Genomic DNA, 19,527 nt, shown 5'->3' on the forward strand with positions numbered 1-19,527 from the left:
TATGCCTGTCTTTACTGCAGTCTCTAAACACAAATTGTGAAGGTTTCATGGACACTTATCACTTCCCCAATCAATACCCTTGTGATTTCCTCTGCCTGTCTTTACTTTAATCTCTTAATCCTGTCAGCTGAGGAGGAAGTATGTCACCTCAGGACCCTGTGATAATTGCGTTAACTGCACAAATTGTAGAGCATGTGTGTTTGAACAATATGAAATCTGGGCACCTTGAAAAAAGAACAGGATAACAGCAATTGTTCAGGGAATAAGAGAGATAACCTTAAACTCTGACCGCCGGTGAGCCAGGTGGAACAGAGCCATATTTCTCTTCTTTCAAAAGCAAATGGGAGAAATATCGCTGAATTCTTTTTCTCAGCAAGGAACATCCCTGAGAAAGAGAATGCACCCCTGAGGTTGGGTCTCTAAAATGGCCCCCTTGGGTGTGGCCGTCTTCTATGGTCGAAACTGTAGGGATGAAATAAACCCCAGTCTCCCGTAGCGCTCCCAGGCTTATTAGGAAGAGGAAATTCCCACCTAATAAATTTTGGTCAGACCAGTTGCTCTCAAACCCTGTCTCCTGATAAGATGTTATCAATGACAATGGTGCCCAAAACTTCATTAGCAATTTTAATTTTACCCCGGTCCTGTGGTCCTATGATCTCGCCCTGCCTCCATTTGCCTTGTGATATTCTATTACCTTGTGAAGTACATGATCTCTGTGACCCACACCCTATTCGTACACTCCCTCCCCTTTTGAAAGTCCCTAATAAAAACTTGCTGGTTTTGCGGCTTGTGGGGCATCACGGAACCTACCGACATGTGATGTCCCCCCCGGACGCCCAGCTTTAAAATTTCTCTCTTTTGTATTCTGTCCCTTTATTTCTCAAACTGGCCAATGCTTAGGGAAAATAGAAAAGAACCTACGTGACTATCAGGGCAGATTCCCCGATAACTATTAATGGAATGTTATTTGGCAATAAAAAGAAATGAAATACTGATACATGCCACAAATGGATGAACCTTGAAAATGTTATGCTAAGTGAAAGAAGCCAGACACAAAAGGCCACATATTGTATGATTCCACTTATATGAAATGTCCAGAATAGACAAATTACAGAGGCAGAAGAAAGATTAGTAGCTGCCTAGAACTGGGGGTTTGGGGGGAGAGGAGACTTGACTGTCACAAGGTATGGAGTTCTTTTTTGGGGTGATGAAAATGTTCTAAAATTGTAGTAATGATTGTACAACTCTGTGACTATATTATAAACCATTGAGCATTATACTTTGAGTGAATTGTATGGTATGTGAATTATATCTCAATAAAGCTTTTTTAAAAATGAGACAGTATTGCATACACAGCAGAATGGCTAACGTCTTTTAAACTGGCAATATCAAGTATTGGCAAGGATGTGGAATGGTGGTACCTCATAATCCTGCTGATAGAAGTATAATTGGTACAACCATTTTGGAAACTGTTTATCATCACTGCTTACATTTGAACACATGCATACCCTGTGATCTAAGATTTCCACTCCTAGGTATATCTCCAGCAGAAGAGATAAATCCAGAAATGCTTTTGGCAGCATTATTAGTAAGAACCGAAACAACCCAAAAGCTTATCAATAGTAGAATGGTTAAATAAACTATGATGAAGTCACACAATATAATATAATGGAAATGAATAGACTGCAGCTACACACAAAAGGTGAATTTCACAAACCTAATACTGAGTGAAGGTAGCCATATAAATATATACTGTATGACTCCATCTTCATAAAATTCATAAAACAGGTAAAACTAAGTTGTGGAACTTAGGAATACATGCTTAAGGAGGTAAGTTATAAAGAAAGTAAGAAAACAATTACCATAAAAGTCAAGAGAGTGATTACTTTGGGGGAAAGAGATATGAGTAATTGGGAAGGGGCAAGAGGGAGTTTCTGGATTGTTGGCAGAGTTCTGTTTTTATAAAACCTGGTGATGAGTAGCATGTTCATTGTGTGATGATTCACTGTGATGTACATTTTGTGTGTACTGTTTTGTATGTTTCACAGTAGAAATGTTCAGGTGGTAATTAAATACTTAACACAGCACATGTCAGCACACACGCATACATATGTATTGAATCTAAACAGCAGTTAGTAAATATTTTGTGAAGATAGTATGCTAAGGACTGATAATTCCGTTTCTTCATTTTTTTAGGAATATGTTTATCCAGAAGCCAGAGACAGACAATACTTACTATTTTTCCATAAAGGAGCCAAAAAGTCACGTTTTGACCTAGAGAAATACAATCAACTCAAGGATGCAATTGCTCAGGTAAGTTTTACAAAAATTAAAATAAATCCCAGCCCTATCTTGCATGGTTATTATTATTATCCACAGCCACGGTTCTTCAAATGAGTAAACTGAAAGAATGTTCCAACCCTCTTCTTCCTGTATAAATTATTCCTCAGTTGATTACAGTAACTATTTTAGGCATGGACATTTCTCTAGAAAGTTTTATAAAAAGCAAGTGAGAAGATGGTGTGTTTGCTCCATCCTGTTAACACTAGCACATTGACATTTTTAGGCCTACTTTTACTTTTTTTTTTTTTCATTTTATTTCTTTGTAGTTATCTGTTTCTACTTTTCCCTCTGCTTTTTGATTATTTCTATAATAATTTATCTAAGATTTTTCACAAAAATGTGTGGTAGCAGTGGGGAAAAGTAAAACCCAGGTAAGAGGGAAAGACTGCTAGAGATCTTTGCCAGGGACAGTTTAGAGATTATTAAACTAGAAGATGCTTGGAAAAGATTGATATATTTTATTTTTCATAAAAGCTACCTCTTTCAAATTTCTGGATGTGCCTCCCTCACTCTGTTATCTTTGATTTTGGTGAATAAACCCTCATTCCTTTTCTCTGTAGTCTTTGTGACTTTAGAGATTTTTCAGCAATCTCTAGAAGCTTTTCCATCCTCTTTAATGTTTAGTTGCTCTTCTCTGCCTTTCCTGTCTCTTCTTGATGATAGGGTTGTGCTTTGAATAGGCTTAATCCATCTTCCTGCTTCGGCCTAAGTGGAGTTCTGTCTTCCTTTGCTATGTACGGTGATTCTAAACTGGAGGGAATACATCAGAATCATGCCTGGAGCTGTTAAAAGTACAGATGCTTCAGTCTCACCCTAGGCTTGCTCGTTAGTCCAGCTCCTCCCAGGTGAAGTCCAAGCATGTGTGAGTTTTGAAAGTACTACAGTTGACTACACACGCTGTTCCAAAATTCACTGGCTAAGTAAAAACTTAAACAGGTACTGGATAAATAACTAAAATCTTGAGTAGCATAAAGTTCTGGCTCTTAGCCCTTGTGAAAGGGCTTCTCACTGGAGAAACACCATCAAGATGTATGTCTCAGATGCTCCTTACATTCTTAGCCTCTGAGTCCTACCCTGTTGATAGCACTGATTTTTCTGGAGGCTTTGTTGAGGGCTGAAACTGCCAAGGACAGCTTCCATTTTGGATTCACCCTTTGTTGTCCTATGCCGTGAGTTAAAATGCTTTGTCTTTCAAGGCACTCTTATTTTGAGAGTTATTGAGATGATCTCTCTGACTTATAGTAATGGAGAACAGTTTCCTTTTCTTGGTAGACAGTAATATCATTGAAAGCTTCACTAGCCAGTTTTCTCACCTTTTGTTTCTATTTTAGGCAGAAATGGACCTTAAGAGACTGAGAGACCCATTACAAGTACATCTGCCTCTCCGACAAATTGGTGAAAAAGATTGATCTGCAAAAAGCCTCTGAATCCTGGCAGAAGGAACACCTGTTTGCCTTTTTAATTAAAGCATTGCAGGTGGAAGCTGGGAGCCATGTGGGGGGTAGAGCGTTTTTACCTTTAATTATAAAACAAAAACAGAAAGGATCTGAGGGAAGAAGGGAATGTTAAAACCTGAGGATCAGGCATTGTGGAATATAAGCTCAAAGGGCTTAGTGAATATTGTCTTAACCAAGTATCTCAGTTTCTGGATGAAAATGATGCAGTTATATAGTTGAGAGATTCATAAAGAGAAAACAATGCTGGGGGTGTTCGTTTCTTGCATCTTCTTTGCAGAGTCAGCAAAAGAGTAACACACCAGCACCCCACTCGACTCTATTTGTTTTTAATTTAACTGTCCCTATTTTTGACATAGGAGTAAATAAATATACTAGGAAAGCAAATTCTCATGATATGCTAAAATATCATTAGCATTTATTTTAAATTGGACCCAGTCTCTGCAGAGTTACCAGGAATCTTTCCTTCCTGCATCCCTTTACTGACCACCTACCTGTACCTCTTGGTTACACTCATTTTTTCCATTTGATAATTGGAACCAACTTATAACTGTTTAATAATTGACACTTTAGATTATCTCTTAATACCTTCTTAAATGTCTATATATCCCAGTGCTCTGGATCAGTGTCTAAAAATCACTGGCAACACTGCATGAGGTTGTTGGTTTTGTTTTGTTTTGTTTTATTAATTAGTCTTTCACAGGAGGAATAATTGCCCTCCTTTATATACTTATCTATTGATAATCCCCTCTCCCTCCAGAACACAAATCAGAGGGAAGGGGGGTGTTCAGCTGTACTACCAAATCAGGAAGATGTAAGGTTTACAAATTGGCTAAGAATCATGGCTCTGTAGCCATTTCAACCAGAATAATTTTATTGCTAATCTGCTTTGTGTGACAGCATTCCAGGCCAGCCAGATGGGACTGCCTTGTCTGGAGGCTTTGTTCATCTCGAAGGACACACATTTCCACACTGTTTGTGAGCCCTCCCACCTCCACAACTTCAGTTGTAAATCAAGTGTGTGGATCTCAAAGGGTGCAATTTATCTTTATATAGGAATACATTTCTAGGGCTTCCTTCAGCCCACTCTCTTCACCCTATTTTTTCTTATCTTAAATTGAGAGAAAGAGAATTAATCTTATACTTTGTCAAAACATTTTCTACCATATTTCCAGATGACATCTGCGCTTGAAGAGTCAAAGGAATCTGTGTCTAATATCCTGTTTTTAACTGCTGTAGGGGCAGGATGGAAAGGATGATGGGGACTGCCACACCATTGATTGGCCTTTTCTTTCACGTGATTCATCCTTCCTCATTGTGGCAAGGAGTTTCTTTCTCTTTTTCTTCCTCCTTTGGGATCATTGTGTATGAAAAGAAAAACTTTAAATGACAAACCCAGACTCCACGTGCCTTGCAAAGGTTGAAGGCCAGCCAGGATTGCTGCTGCCGCTACTCCTGCCAACACCCCTTTCATTGGCATGACGGAATGAAAGGATGCATGTCTCCACTTCCTGACCCTCCGCCCACTTCCTTCTCCCTCCACCACCCCCAGTCGTCAGCTCCTTCCCTCATTTATTTTTGTTAAGTTGTGTGAATTATTTTTAAACCATTTATCCTGTTTGTGCATAGGGTTTTTAAGAAGAAACAGCACAGTGCAATGAGCAAACCTTTTTGGGGTGTGTGGGAAGCAAGGGAGGGAGGACATGGAGAAAAGTTCTTTAAACAAATAGCAGACTATTGAACATGTGTAAAATCCTGTATCATTTATGAAATATGTATAAAAAGCAATGTACCTTCTGGAACAATAAATACTTATTCAATTTTTGAACGATAGCATCTCATTCTTTAAAACAAAACCAGAAAAACTACATTTCCTGTGATTCTAGGTGGGAAGTTTTTTACTTCTAAAATTCATTTTTATAAAAATATCATTATCAAATTAAGCTCTTCCTTAAGCCTATATTTCAAAAATAGGCATTTCACTAATTCTTCCTGAACCTAAGATAATCAGTATTTTCCTAATTTTCCAGAGCCACCAAGAGGTTGAGTGACCTCTACAACCGTTAATAAAGTCAGCAGCAGCAGTCTCAGTGAGCCTGAATCCTCATCTCCTGATTGACAGGAAAAATCTCCGTGGTGTCAGATCACCTGGATTGCCCAGTGCTATGGGCTCCTGGACTCAAGAAAATTGTTCAAAGATGCACCAAAATTAAGTATTCATTATTTTCAGAGTTTGTATCAAATTTACAGTGGTAGCCAAACAGGAAATATCACATGCTGCCAAGATCACCACGGGCATATTTAAAAACTTGTATTAAATATCTGGTTGCTGGAGTGCAATATGAGGTGCTGTTCAAAGAGCCTCTGTAGCTGTGGTCCTGCCTTCTGGCAGCTTACAGCAGCCTAACGCAGACAACCCTTACCCCCATGTAAAGTGTAAGAAGGTAAGGTTTGACAGAGCAGGAGCATCGCCATCTTGGACAAGCACTGCCATTTTAAGTTCTCCCAATTAAAAACCGCCTAAATCCAGCCCAAAAAACATCAGCCTAATGGCTAATGTCAGCATGACCATAAACCATAAATGACACCTTAGACCAGAAACTTTCCAACCCTGAGATAAAGCCCCCTCTGACCAGAGACATCCCAGCCCCGAGATAACCTCCCCTCCGAACAGACATTCCACCCTTGAAATAAAATTCTCCTCCACCCAGAAACACTCCGAGCATGCGATAAGCTCTCCCTCGCTAAACCCTTAAGTACCCTTAGTCTGTAAGACAGAATGCTCCTGATTGAAATCAGCCAGAATACTCCCCAAAATAAATCTGTCTTCGACTATTGAGCCACTTCTTGTGTTTCCTCCTCCTTTCTTCAACTCTTACAAGGTTGAAAATATTAAGTCGTTTTTTGCATTCAACAAATGGTATCTACATACGTCACACATTCTGTTAAGCTTTGCAGGGTTGTGTTTGTTTTGGTTAGGTTTTTTAAGGAAAATGAAAACATGATTCCTGCCTTTAAGGAGCTTACAATTTGAAGTTTAAAGCAGGAGTATCCAATCTTTTGGCTTCCCTGCACCATACTGGAAGAAGAAGAATTGTCTTGGGCCACACATAAAATACACCAACACTAATGATAGCTGATGAGCTAAAACAAAACACAAAAAACCCTCAATGTTTTCAGAAAGTTTACGAATTTGTGTTGAGCTGCACGCGGCCTGCAAACCATGGGTAGGACAAGCTTAAAGTATAGTGAACAACAAAGGAAACCTTATTTAAAAATGGGCAAAGGAGTTGGACAGTTCTCCAAGAAGATATATAAATGGCCAATAAACATGAAAAGATGCTCAACATCACTAATAAGGAAAGGTAAAACTACCATGAAATACCACTTCACACCCATCAGAATGGCTATTATCAGAAAAAGCAGAAAATAAAACGTTGGTGAGAAATTGGAACCCTTGGTACTCCTGGTGGGAATGTAAAATTGTTCATCTCCTGTGAAAAATGGTTCCTATGGTGGCTCCTCAGAAAGTGAAACAATTACCATATGATCCAGCAATTCCACTTCTGGGCATATGTCCAAAAGAATTGAAAGTAGGGACAAACATGTACACACATGTTCATAGCAGCGTTATTCACCATAGCCAAAAGGCAGGAGTAACCTGAGTGTCCACCAACAAATGAATGGATAAACAAAACATGGTGTGTGCACACAACTGGTTATTATTCAGCCATACAAGAATGGAATTGGGTCACATGCCATAACAAGGATGAGCCTTGAAGACACATGCTAAATGAATCAAGCTAGTCACAAAAGGACAATTACTGTATGATTCCACTTAACATGATTCGTCAAATTCATAGAAATACAAAGTAACATAGTGGCTGCCAGGGATGAGGGAGGGAAGAATGGCAAGTTATTGTTTAATGCATACAGAGTTTCAGTTTGGGAAGATGACAAAGTTTTGGAGGTGGGTGGTGGTGATGGTTGCCCAACGATGTGAATGTACCTAATGCCACTGAACTGTACACTTAAGTGGTTAAAATGATAGATTTTATGTATATTTTACCACAATAGAGAAAAAGCATAGTGGATTAGAGGCAAATAATGATAGTGTCAAATCTATTACTGAGTGTAAGTAATGCAGTTTTGCTGAGGAAGCATAGACTTTAGAGGTGGAAAAAGTAGAAGGGTTCTCAGAACATGGTCCCCAGAGCAGCAGCATGTCATCTCCTGGAGCTGTTAGAAATGCAAGTTCTCCGGTCCCCTTTGGATCAGAAACTAGGAGTGGAGCCAAGTGTTCAACAAGCCCTCCTGGTGATTCTGATGAGAACCATCACTTTAAAGAGAAAGGAACTGAGGCTCAGAGATGGCGCCTACGTCACAACTCCTCAGTGCATCCTGTGGTCAAGTACCAGACTAAGTGGCTGGAGGACTGCTGAGCATGGTGACTGGTGAGTAGAAAAGATGTAACCAGAGGTGATGTTAACACTAATGTGGTATCCTGCTTGTCAGGGTGCAGTAGTAAGCACATGGTGGATGCTTTCAAAAACAAATACAAATAGGTTGACTTTTTAAATCTATCTGGAAAGATTTCACAGAAAAATGGGACTTCTTAGATTTTAGAGCTCAGTTTCACCGAAACTCTTCAGAGTTTTAATTCAGTTTTATCACTGCCAACGTTTGTTTGTTGCTCTCCCAAATGAGTCCAAGCTCCTTATTTCCCATGGTGCGCTTGTGATATTTCCTTAGGATAAATGTGTAAGTTATTTTTAATGAATCCTACTGAATATAAGATTACCTACTTTGCCTGTAATCCCAGCACTTTGGGATGCCAAGGTGGGTGGATAGCTTGAGTTCAGGAGTTCGAGACAAGCCTGGGCAACATGGCAAAACCCCATCTCTACTAAAAATACAAAAATTAGCCGGACGTGGTGGTGCACACCTGTAATCCCAGCTACTTGGGTGGCTGAGGCAGGAGAATCATTTGAACCCCGCAGGCAGAGACTGCAGTGAGCTGAGATCGCGCCACTGCACTCCACCCTGGGTTATAGAGTGAGACCCTGTCTCAAAAAAAAAAAATACTTATTTGATAAATGTTAATATTTTATAAATGCATCATTCACTGAGCAACCCCTCCTCCTTGAACTTCAGCTCCTGTGACTCCACCCTTGGGTTTCCTTTCGTAAATCTGTGACTACTTCTTGGTCTCCTTTACAGCGTCCTATTCCTCTGCCCACATCTGTGATATTAGGCTTCCCCAAGGTTCCATCTTGGACCCCATTTTCCATGGGTGTGATCTCACCCCTCTCCCCTATTTAAATTACCATTTATATGTTGGTAGCTCTCAAATTGTTACTCTAGCTCAGATGTATCCTAGACTGATTTATCCTCTTCGTAACTGGTCTATTTCTAGCATTGCCTTCTGTACATTAAATTCTCTCAATGTCACCAGAGTATTTTTGTTTTTAAATTCTAATAGCACATAATTTAGAAAAATTATAACGTATGAACAAGCATTAACATTAAATATGGGGGAGGAAAGACTACAAGACACCACAAAGAAGCAATTCACCAAACCCAAAACGTGGAACATTCTGTAGGACAAATGATGGGGTTTCTTCAACAGATGGAAGGAAGGGGGGAAGACCATTATGGATAAAAAAATATATATATATTTTTTTGAAACGGAGTCTCCCTCTGTTGCCTAGGCTGGAGTCCAGTGGCACAATCTCGGCTCACTGTAACCTCTGCCGCCCAGGTTCAAGTGATTTTCCTGTCTCAGCCTCCCAAGAAGCTGGGATTACAGACGTGCACCATCACCCTTGGCTAGTTTTGCATTTTTAATAGAGATGGGGTTTCACCATGTTGGCCGGGCTGGTCTCAAACTCCTGACCTCAGGTGATCCCCCCACCTTGGCCTCCCAAAGTGCTGGGATTACAGGTGTGAGCCACTGCACCCAGCCGATAAAAATAAACTTAAGTGACAATCAAAATGCAATATATAAATCTTGTTTGAATCCTGACTCAACCCAGCAATAAAAGGAATATTTGGAACTATTGGAGCAATTTAAATATGGATTGGATATGAGTTAAGGAATTATTACTAATTTTCATAGTTGTAATAAAAGCATCATGATTATGTAAAAAAATACAATGTGTTAGAAATGCATACTGGTATGTAAATGGTATGTAAATGAAATTAGATTGATAGAATGTTAGTAATTATTATAGCTGAGTGTTCATTATTGTTCTTTATACTTTTGTATATATATTTGAAATTTTTCATCATAAAAAGTAAAAAATGAAAGGGCAGGTCAACTAAAAAGGAAAAAATAGAAATAAGGGGGAAAAAAAATCTTACCATCCTGGGAATTCTTGTTTACAGAACCAAAGGCTATCTGGTGAAAGTCCTTGACTCCAGCAATCAATCCTGGCAACAAGTCTGGGTTTATCTCATGCACACGTCCTCTGTTTCTCTGCAACACATATGAAGCCCTCAGATGGCTTCCTAGGCGCAGGAAGTTGTGGGGGATTGTTTTTTCTGTTTAAAGCACTGATACTTAGCAACACTATCCTGCAATGAGACAGCAGAGTCATCCATTGCTGCCATCAAACCACAACTTAATAAGTTAATGGTCAAATTGCCTGTGTCCCACTGATGTTAGTAATAAAGTAGCTAACTACAATTTTAGATCAATGGAAACCCCTTGCCTGACCATAAACCCTGTGCTTCTGGAGACCATGTGTACTTTTGTCATTGTCAAAAACCAGTGATTGCCCGAGCTCGGTGGCTCACACCTGTAATCCCAGCACTTTGGGAGGCCAAGGCAGGCGGATCACGAGGTCAGGAGATCGAGACCATCCTGGCTAACACAGTGAAACCCTGTCTCTACTAAAAATACAAAAAAATTAGCTGGGCGTGGTGGTGGGCGCCTGTAGTCCCAGTTACTTGGGAGGCGGAGGCAGGAGAATGGCGTGAACCCAGGAGGCGAAGCTTGCAATGAGCCGAGATCACACCACTGCACTCCAGCCTGAGCGACAGAGTAAGACTCCGTCTGAAAAAAAAAAATTGTGCTAAGAAGCACATTTTCTCTCCTTTGTCTAAAAGTGAAACTTCAGGAAATTTTGACATTTAATTTTCCAGAGTGTTAATTTAATGAGTAGTTTCTAATTTTAAGCTCCTACCCCATCTTAATGTGAGAACTAGTGAAATAAATAACATTAAACCATTTTTTAATTTTGGGAGTAAAGACAATAAAAATATGAGGTATTGCTGCTTGAATTAGTAAAAACACAATTTAAACCTTGTTTCTTTCAGAAGTTTTGAGGCCAAAGACCATAATAAAACAAACTCAGGAGCTTATTTCAAGAGAATACTGTCCTTGTCTCATACCTGTCCTTACTACTTTGTTTTGTGTGCTATTATAAGCTCCTCAACCATCTGACCAAGACAGTTGCAGTGATTTGGCTTCATCCATTCTCGTTTAGTGTGCAGTGCTATGGCTGCAACATTGTGAAATCAATTCCTAGAAGTCACAAAGCAAGAATTTGACGTGAAGGGATGTCCCTCATTTAGAATTCCCTTCTGGATAAGATACTGGGGTTTCATTGCAGGGAATTCTTGAGAGAAAACAATAGGAGGATGAGGGATTGTGAGTTGTGTTTTTTTTTTTTCCTAAAGAAAACTATTAATAAAGGAACGCTGTTGACAGTGTAAAGCAGTGCTTCTCTCTGGGGCCAAGGCCAGAGCTGTGGACACCTTATCCCACTCATCCTCATCCTCTTCCTCTGATAAAGCCCCTACCAGTGCTGATAAAGTCTTTCTCGTGAGAGCCTAGAGGCCTTAAAAAAAAAAGTGCTTGAAAGAGAAGGGGTCAAAGGAACACCAGTATTAAGAGAATTTTCCAGTGTTTCTGGCAGTTGGTCCAGAAGGATGCCTCCATTCCTGCTTCTCACCTGCCTCTTCATCACAGGCACCTCCGTGTCACCCGTGGGTGAGTCTCATGTCAAGAACTTGGCACAATGCACTTTTTGTTGTGACAATTTGCTATAATGTACAGATGATTAAGAACTAGATTCCAGTACCTTAAATGCTAGCTCTAGAATCTTATAAGAAAAGTCCCTGATAATCCTTGAAAATAGATTTCCCGAGAATTTCTGTTACATGTTCCATTTAGCCTCTTGCCTGAACTCCAAAATTTCCATGGATCTGCCATATCCCACAGCTTTCACTAGCTAAAGAGTTCCTGGAGTATGTGTAAAAATAATTCTATCTTCTTTGTGTTCTAGGCACTTTATAGTTCCAACTTGAAGAGCCAAAAAAAAAAAAAATTAAAGTTGAGCATAGAATTTTTCTTTAATGAAGGCAAGGGACTGAAAGCTCTGTTGCCATGGGGGGCACAGATCTGGATAAACCAAACTCATTAGTCTTTATGTCAGAAAATAAGACTTTTTGCACAGATCGAGTGAATCTTAAATTGTCTCCCCCCTCAGGCTTGGTGCAAAACTGGCCAATCAGGCAAAGAAAAGTTTCAATTCCAGTTACTAACAGATTTCTCTCTTGCATCTTTTTCTAGTAGAATGTGAGTACTAACTGGAACAGAGGGTGGGGGTGAGATGGAGAGAACCATCCTTCTTGACACTTTTGAGTAGCTCAGTATCTAATTGACCCTGGCTTATTTCTTCATGGTTGCTCTAGTACCTGAAAGGATACACATTAAAAATAGGCTTGTGGCCAGGCACGGTGGCTCACACCTGTAATGCCAGCATTTGAGAGGCCAAGGCGGGTGGATCACCTGAGGTCAGGAGTTCAAGACCAGCCTGGCCAACATGGTGAAACTCCGTCTCTACTAAAAATACATACACACAAAAAAATTAGATGGTCATGGTGTTGCATGCCTGTAATTCCAGCTACTTGGGAGGCTGAGGCGGGAGAATCACTTGAACTCGGGATGTGGAGGTTGCAGTGAGCCGAGATCGAACCACTGCACTCCAGCCTGGGCAACAGAGGGAGACTCCATCTCAAAAAAAATAAAATAAAAATAAAAATGGTGGTTTGAGACCCTAAGGAGACCTGACACCTAAAGGTAATGTGGGATCCTGGAACAGAAAGATATGGGTGGAAACTAAGGAAATCTGAATAAGTGTGGACTTGAGTTAATAATCAGGTATCAATAGTGGGTCATTAATGTGACAAAGGTACCATGCCAATGTGTGGTAAATGTATGGCTAAAGGTAACGTGTCATAACAAGGGAAACTGGGTGTGGGGTATGTGGGATCTCTTTGTCCTATCATCTCAATTATGCTGTAAATCCAAAACTATTCCAAAAAATATGCTTGAGCTACCTGTCATTAATCACCCCCTATCTGCTGCCAATAACTAACCTAAGGTCGCTCAGAAAGTTGTCCTCCCGAAAATCTCCACTCCCCTTTCTTCCCACCCTTCTCCTTACCTATTCTCCCTCTAGTACCTCCTGTATTCCCCATTCTTTCCATATACCATCGCCCTTCCCAGATCTTTTCCTCCAACCCCCAGCTCCTCAAGGATGGTATTTGGCTCAATGCCAGAAGCATGATAAAGGGGGAACTTTGGGAACTAGAGCTGGTGTTTGCCTTGAGAGGACAGGGGAAGTGAGAGAAGAGGAAAAGAAGGGATGAGAAAGGGGGAAGCAAAGTGGGGTGATGAGGGAGGAGGATGGAAGAGGATGGAGCAGGAAAGGAGGGGCACTTCCCGACCAAGCTGAGGCACAGGGTCGAAAAGGGGCTGTGATTCAGGGGCGGCTGTCTGCCGGATAGGACCTGGAGGGTTGGAGGACTCAACCCTGGGGCGAAAGGGTGGGGACGCAGACATGGTTCCCTGCCCTTGGCCCTGCGTGGTCCTGGTGGAAGACACCAGAGGGGCAGCTGGCAAGTGGGCATCTTAGCAAACCATTGAGGAGCTTCTGGCAGGCCAGGAAGCTGTTCTTTTTGAAGCCTTCGCACTGAGATGTATAGATCAGCATTTTAGGATGAATGTGCGCAATACCAGATTCTGGGCTTCACGCTGAGATTAAAAACAGGATATAAGACCAGTGGCCAGATTATTAGATTGGATTGCTGCCTTAAAAGGGGGTAGAGTGGGATGGGTACGTTAAATGTCAGAAAGTATTGGATGGTTAACTTTTAAAAATATATATGTATTATTTAATTAGTTATAGAAGATGGTAGATAAACTTTTCCTCCTCATACCCTATCTCCCCTACAGCAGGGGAGGAAGTGAACTTTTAGCAAACAGCCCAAGAAATGACATTTAACTTGAAGGAAAAACTTTATAAATAAGGAAATAGTTACTGAGAGAGGTTTAGGAGTTTCTGTAGAAGCGATTAAAAGTTAAGTATCTAACCATTTCTTATAAAATTAGAGCCAGGGAGAGGAATCAAATATTTCTATGACTCTGTAATCACCTGTGAAACTGCTCTGGAAACCTTATTTGTAAGAAAAAGTCACAGCTGGGAGAGCAAAGGAGGAAGAAATTTGTCCCTTCTGATGGGAGAAAGAATCTGAGGATATTTCTTCCCCTCAAAGGATTATGGTCTAGGGTTCAGCTGAGATACATAACGGGCATTTTAAAGAAAGAGGGTTGTTTCTGCCATTTGCAACCCTGCGTGTTATTTCCAGAAAATGCAATATCCCACTTATTTCTTGTCTTACATTGTCATATTTTCTTGGAGGCCATTAGCAGTGGGCTACACTTTTCTCTACATGTGACTGAAGTTTAGAGAGTAAACTTAACTTTGAATTGTGGATATGTAGATTGGAAAAATCTAAAGTATTTTCTAGACAAGTTAGATTTGGTAATCATGGCCCATTCATATTTAATTTTTGTGCAGTATTTGCTAATACTGAATTCCCTGCCCACAAAATGTATTGGCCCTAATGTGAATTTCCTGCCTATGATATCAGTTACGTAAGTCAACCTCATGTGCATTAAGAAGGATAATATAGTACTCTCTGGCCAATGTTCCTTTCTAGAATTTCTTGGTTTCATAGATTCTTCATAAGGACAATTTACCTATGTTGATTCATCAATTAGTTTCCCTGGAGTTAAGGGGAGCAATGAGAATATTGGAGATATTGGTTCTTTAGTCATTAAAATGTTGTTTTTCTATTTATTTATTTATTTGTTTGTTTATTTATGAGACGAAGTTTCACTCTCTTGCCCAGGCTGGAATGCAATGGTGTGGTCTCGGCTCCCTGCAACCTCCACCTTCCGGGTTCAAGCAATTCTCCTGCCTCAGCCTCCCAAGTAGCTGGGATTACAGGCACATGCCACCACGCCCAGCTAATTTCTGTATTTTTAGTAGGGGTGGGGTTTCACCATGTTGACCAGGCTGGTCTCGAACTCCTGACCTCAGGTGATCCACCCGCCTCGGCCCCCCAAAGTGCTGGGATTACAGGTGTGAGCCACTGTGCCTGGCCAAAATATTGTTTTCCAATGTTTTCATGACATACAATAAAATGTTTTGGTTGAGATATTTGTCCTTGTAATTTATGCACTAAATATGTATGCCTGAGAAACTTGGCTATATGACAGCTAGGATAGTAATGCCATGGTTAACTGTGAATACACAAAGTTCTTGGTATTTTCAATAAGCTGGTAAAATATATACCAAAATTCACTTTGAGAATATTTCTGGTAACAACATGCTAGTATACTCTGTATTTCAAAGTAGGTGACATGTGCCCGAGGCCTTTTTCTTTTCAGTGGAATGAGGTTTTACACATTCCTGATCAAGTCAAACTTTCTAATAATGCAAAATTCCACCTATAATCTTTACAAATGGCCAGCCAAATACTTTTTTGAAAATTTCCAAGGATTGGAAGCTAACTGCACTGTGACACAGCCTCTCCATGACTGGATAGCTGAACTGAAACGTGCTTTCCCATAATTCATTCTTGTTCTTGTAACAGAATAGCTAATTCCTCTTTCACACGCCTATTCCAGATTTTTTAAAACTAATATGCATTTTCTTCCGTCTTCTTTTTTCAAAATGATAGTTCTCAACTTCTCCTGTAAATAATTTTTAGGACCCCTTCTAAGTCTGTTCAACTTTCTCTGAACAAATTTGTCAATTACTTTCATAAAATACAGTCTCCGGCCGAGCGCCAGATTCATGCCTGTAATCCCAACAGTTTGGGAGGCTGAGGCAGGAGGATCACTTGAGCCCAGGAGTTCAAAACCAGCCTGGGCAAGATGCCAAAACCCTATCTCTACCAAAAAAAAAAAAAAAAAAAAATTAGCCAGGTGTGGTGGCATACGCTTGTGGTCCCAGCTACTTCAGAGGCTGGGTGGGGAGGATCACTTGAGCCCAGGAGGCGGAGGTTGCAGTGAGCCATGGTTGTACCACTGCACTCCAGCCTGGGCGACAGAGCCAAACCCTGTTTCAAAAATAATAATAATACAGTCTCCATGTATGAACAAAATACTCAGAGTGTGGTCTGACTCGTGCAGAGTTCAGTGAGTCTTTAATCCTAACCTCCCTTGGTCTGATCAACTATCCTTCTATCAAATAATTACTCTGGATAAAAATTCAGTTCAATGCTAACACTTAACTTTAGGTTTGAAATACTTTTGAAAAGGGCATTTATGCAACATGTTTAAATCAACCTGAGGAACCTTAAACAGCTATTTTTTTGTGACCTTAACTAATTTCTCTCTGGAATTCAAAAATGTCCAAATGCAAGACCAAGAAGTTGGACTTGGGCTGTTGGTGGTGTGATCCGAAACACTCCAGGTACTCTGAGGTATCTTTTTCATTTCCAGCCCTAGATCCTTGTTCTGCTTACATCAGCCTGAATGAGCCCTGGAGGAACACTGACCACCAGTTGGATGAGTCTCAAGGTCCTCCTCTATGTGACAACCATGTGAATGGGGAGTGGTACCACTTCACAGGCATGGCGGGAGATGCCATGCCTACCTTCTGCATACCAGAAAACCACTGTGGAACCCACGCACCTGTCTGGCTCAATGGCAGCCACCCCCTAGAAGGCGACGGCATTGTGCAACGCCAGGCTTGTGCCAGCTTCAATGGGAACTGCTGTCTCTGGAACACCACGGTGGAAGTCAAGGCTTGCCCTGGAGGCTACTATGTGTATCGTCTGACCAAGCCCAGCGTCTGCTTCCACGTCTACTGTGGTCGTGAGTACCTTCCCTGTGCTCTTTTTCTCCACCAACAAGGCCACAGGTGGAGTCCAAAAGTGCCAATTATAGGATATGCAGTTACAGTGGCAACTATATCTCAATCTGAACAACATTGATGTGGGGCTAAAGATACCTCTGATTTCTGAGATCTCTTCTTAGAACTTCTGAAAAATTCCTGAAGAAATAGAAGGGGAAAGGAGCTATGACTTTGATCAGTTCTTTTTAATTTTGTCTGAATTCCATTCAAACAAAACATTAGAAAATGAAACATTGGGCCAGGCGCAGTGGCTCACGCCTGTAATCCCAGCACTTCGGGAGGCCGAGGCTGGTGGATCGCAAGATCAGGAGTTTAAGACCAGCCTGGCCAAGAGACCAGCCTGGCCAATATGGTGAAACCCTGTCTCTACTAGAAATACAAAAATTAGCCAGGCGTGGTGGCAGGCAACTGTAACCCCAGCTACCCGGGAGGCTGAGGCAGGAGAATTGCTTGAACCCGGGAGGTGGAGGTTGCGGTGAGGCGAAAATCGTGCCATTGCACTCCAGCCTGGGTGACAGAGTGAGACTCTGACTCAAAAAAAAAAAAAAGAAAAAAAGAAAATGAAACATTGATTTAGATTATCTAAATGGTGGATTTCCAACTTTTGAGTATGGAGAACCCCTTTTTAAGATAGATAGATGATAGATAGATAGATAGATAGATAGATAGATAGATAGATAGATAGATGATAGATAGATAGATAATCAGACATCCATGTGATTGGATTGTGTTTAGTGTCCACTGATTTTTTTAAGTGATATACAATGGGAAGAAGCTACTTTATGTCAGTAATACTTTTAATTTCTGTGTTATTAATCCTGTCAATGTCTGTATTCATTTTTTAAATAGAACACTAGAAGAGTAGGACATAACACTTTCTTAGTCTATAGCTCTTGTATGGTGAGGTTTTAGATTTGCAGAAACTCTATGGCCACTCAAGGGCCTGTGGATCTGAAGTTGGGAATCATTGATCTAGATGACAGAAGATGCCCTAGTTTGTTGTTTTCCATTGGTTTATATAAACCCTGAACAATGAGGATTCCCTTGATGGTGGCTGGAAACTCATCCCCCAGGCTGCACTTATGAGGCTCTCTCAAGAAGAGGGTCAGCTGGATGCAGTGGCTTATGCCTGTAGTGCCAGCTACTTGGGAGGCCAAGGTGAGAGGATTGCTTGAGCCCAGGGGTTCGAGGCCAGCCTGGGCAACATAGGGATACCACCCCCCCCCGACCCCCCGCACCATCTCTAAAAAATGAAAGAGTGTCTTCTGGTCTCCTGCTCTCATGAAGATAATCTTTATTCTTCCATAGATTTTTATGACATCTGCGACAAGGACTGCCATGGCAGCTGCTCAGATACCAGCGAGTGCACATGCGCTCCAGGAACTGTGCTAGGCCCTGACAGGCAGACATGCTTTGGTAAGAAACTCATCAAAGGTAGAATCAGGCTATTAGGATCGAAAGGACAAATCAAAAACTCTTCCTGCCTCAGAGCACCATCATTTTCCCAGTGTGTGTCTCCAAACACTTGGAATGGTGTTTGCTTTTTAGTTTATGCCTGGACCGAAAGCCCCACGCCAAATTTGTATCATGATTAGGGACAGCGGAGAATTGTGCCCTCCACTAGGGTAGCCACAGATGGCCATGGTGCACTTGAAATGTGGCTAGTGTGACTGAAAAACTGAATTTTAATTTTATTTTAATTTTAAAAGTGATGTTTGGCCACGCACGGTGGCTCGCACCTGTAATCCCAGCACTTTGGGAGGCTGAGGCTGACAGATGGCTTGAGCCCAGGAGTTTGAGACCACCCTGGGCAACAAAGAAAAACCTCATCTCTACAAAAAATATGAAAATTATGTGGGTATGATGGCAGGTACCCATAGTCTCAGCTCCTCAGGAGGCTGAGGTGGGAGGATCACTTGAACTTGGGAGTTCAAGGTTACAGTGAGCCATGGTTATACCACTGCTCTCTAGACTGGGTGACAGAACGAGACTCTGTTTCTAAAAATAATAATAATATCTTTAATATTGGTTATATATCAAAGTGAAAATATTTTGCATATAATTGGGTTATATAAAATATATTATTAAATTTAATTTCGCCAGTTTATTTTTTAAAAATTTTAATATGACTACTAAAAAATTTTAAATATGTAATTTGCTTTATATTTCTGTTGAACAGCACTGGTCTAGAATTATCTAAGGACTTACTCCTCTAGCTTCACTGATACAATTTTGGTTGTTCTGAGTAGCAAGAAAGATGAGTCAGATTGTCTGTAGGAAATCCAGAGTTCTTGAATTTTATATTATGTTGTCTATAACTAGAAGAGAACAGAGATGAAAACCCCAAGATTGAATATTATCTCTCTTTCTCTTTAATGTTATGAAGCTTTTTGGATTCAGACTCAAATAGATTTAAAACAAGTCTAGAGAGAAAGGGGAAGATTGCCCTACCCTGGTCCCCCAAGAAGAACAGTAACAGGTCAGGATTGAGGTAGGAGATTAAGGTGAAA

The 19,527-nt window shown here is 40.7% G+C and overlaps 2 protein-coding genes across 8 annotated transcripts in view; both read left to right on the forward strand.

Moving 5' to 3' along the window:
- The window catches only part of MCU (mitochondrial calcium uniporter), a 192,559-nt gene extending 186,934 nt beyond the window's left edge, over window positions 1-5,625 (forward strand). For 2 of the 4 annotated variants that reach the window (XM_016918534.4, XM_016918536.4), the window contains exons 7-8: window positions 2,197-2,313; window positions 3,675-5,625. In XM_016918534.4, coding sequence (XP_016774023.1) covers window positions 2,197-2,313; window positions 3,675-3,752 — 195 coding nt within the window. In that variant the 3' untranslated portion in view covers window positions 3,753-5,625. Of the gene's footprint in view, window positions 1-2,196; window positions 2,314-3,006; window positions 3,233-3,674 lie in introns of those variants that run through there. The other 2 variants (XM_016918533.4, XM_016918535.4) reach the window with 2 other exon arrangements.
- A 5,990-nt stretch (window positions 5,626-11,615) lies between these two features.
- The window catches only part of OIT3 (oncoprotein induced transcript 3), a 42,309-nt gene continuing 34,397 nt past the window's right edge, over window positions 11,616-19,527 (forward strand). For 2 of the 4 annotated variants that reach the window (XM_016918537.4, XM_016918539.4), the window contains exons 1-2: window positions 16,413-16,977; window positions 18,326-18,433. In XM_016918537.4, the coding sequence (XP_016774026.4) occupies window positions 16,509-16,977; window positions 18,326-18,433 (577 nt within the window). In that variant the 5' untranslated portion in view covers window positions 16,413-16,508. Of the gene's footprint in view, window positions 11,794-16,412; window positions 16,978-18,325; window positions 18,434-19,527 lie in introns of those variants that run through there. The other 2 variants (XM_063780763.1, XM_016918538.4) reach the window with 2 other exon arrangements.

This window comes from Pan troglodytes, chromosome 8, assembly GCF_028858775.2.
Source record: "Pan troglodytes isolate AG18354 chromosome 8, NHGRI_mPanTro3-v2.0_pri, whole genome shotgun sequence".
Classification (NCBI taxonomy): domain Eukaryota; kingdom Metazoa; phylum Chordata; class Mammalia; order Primates; family Hominidae; genus Pan; species Pan troglodytes.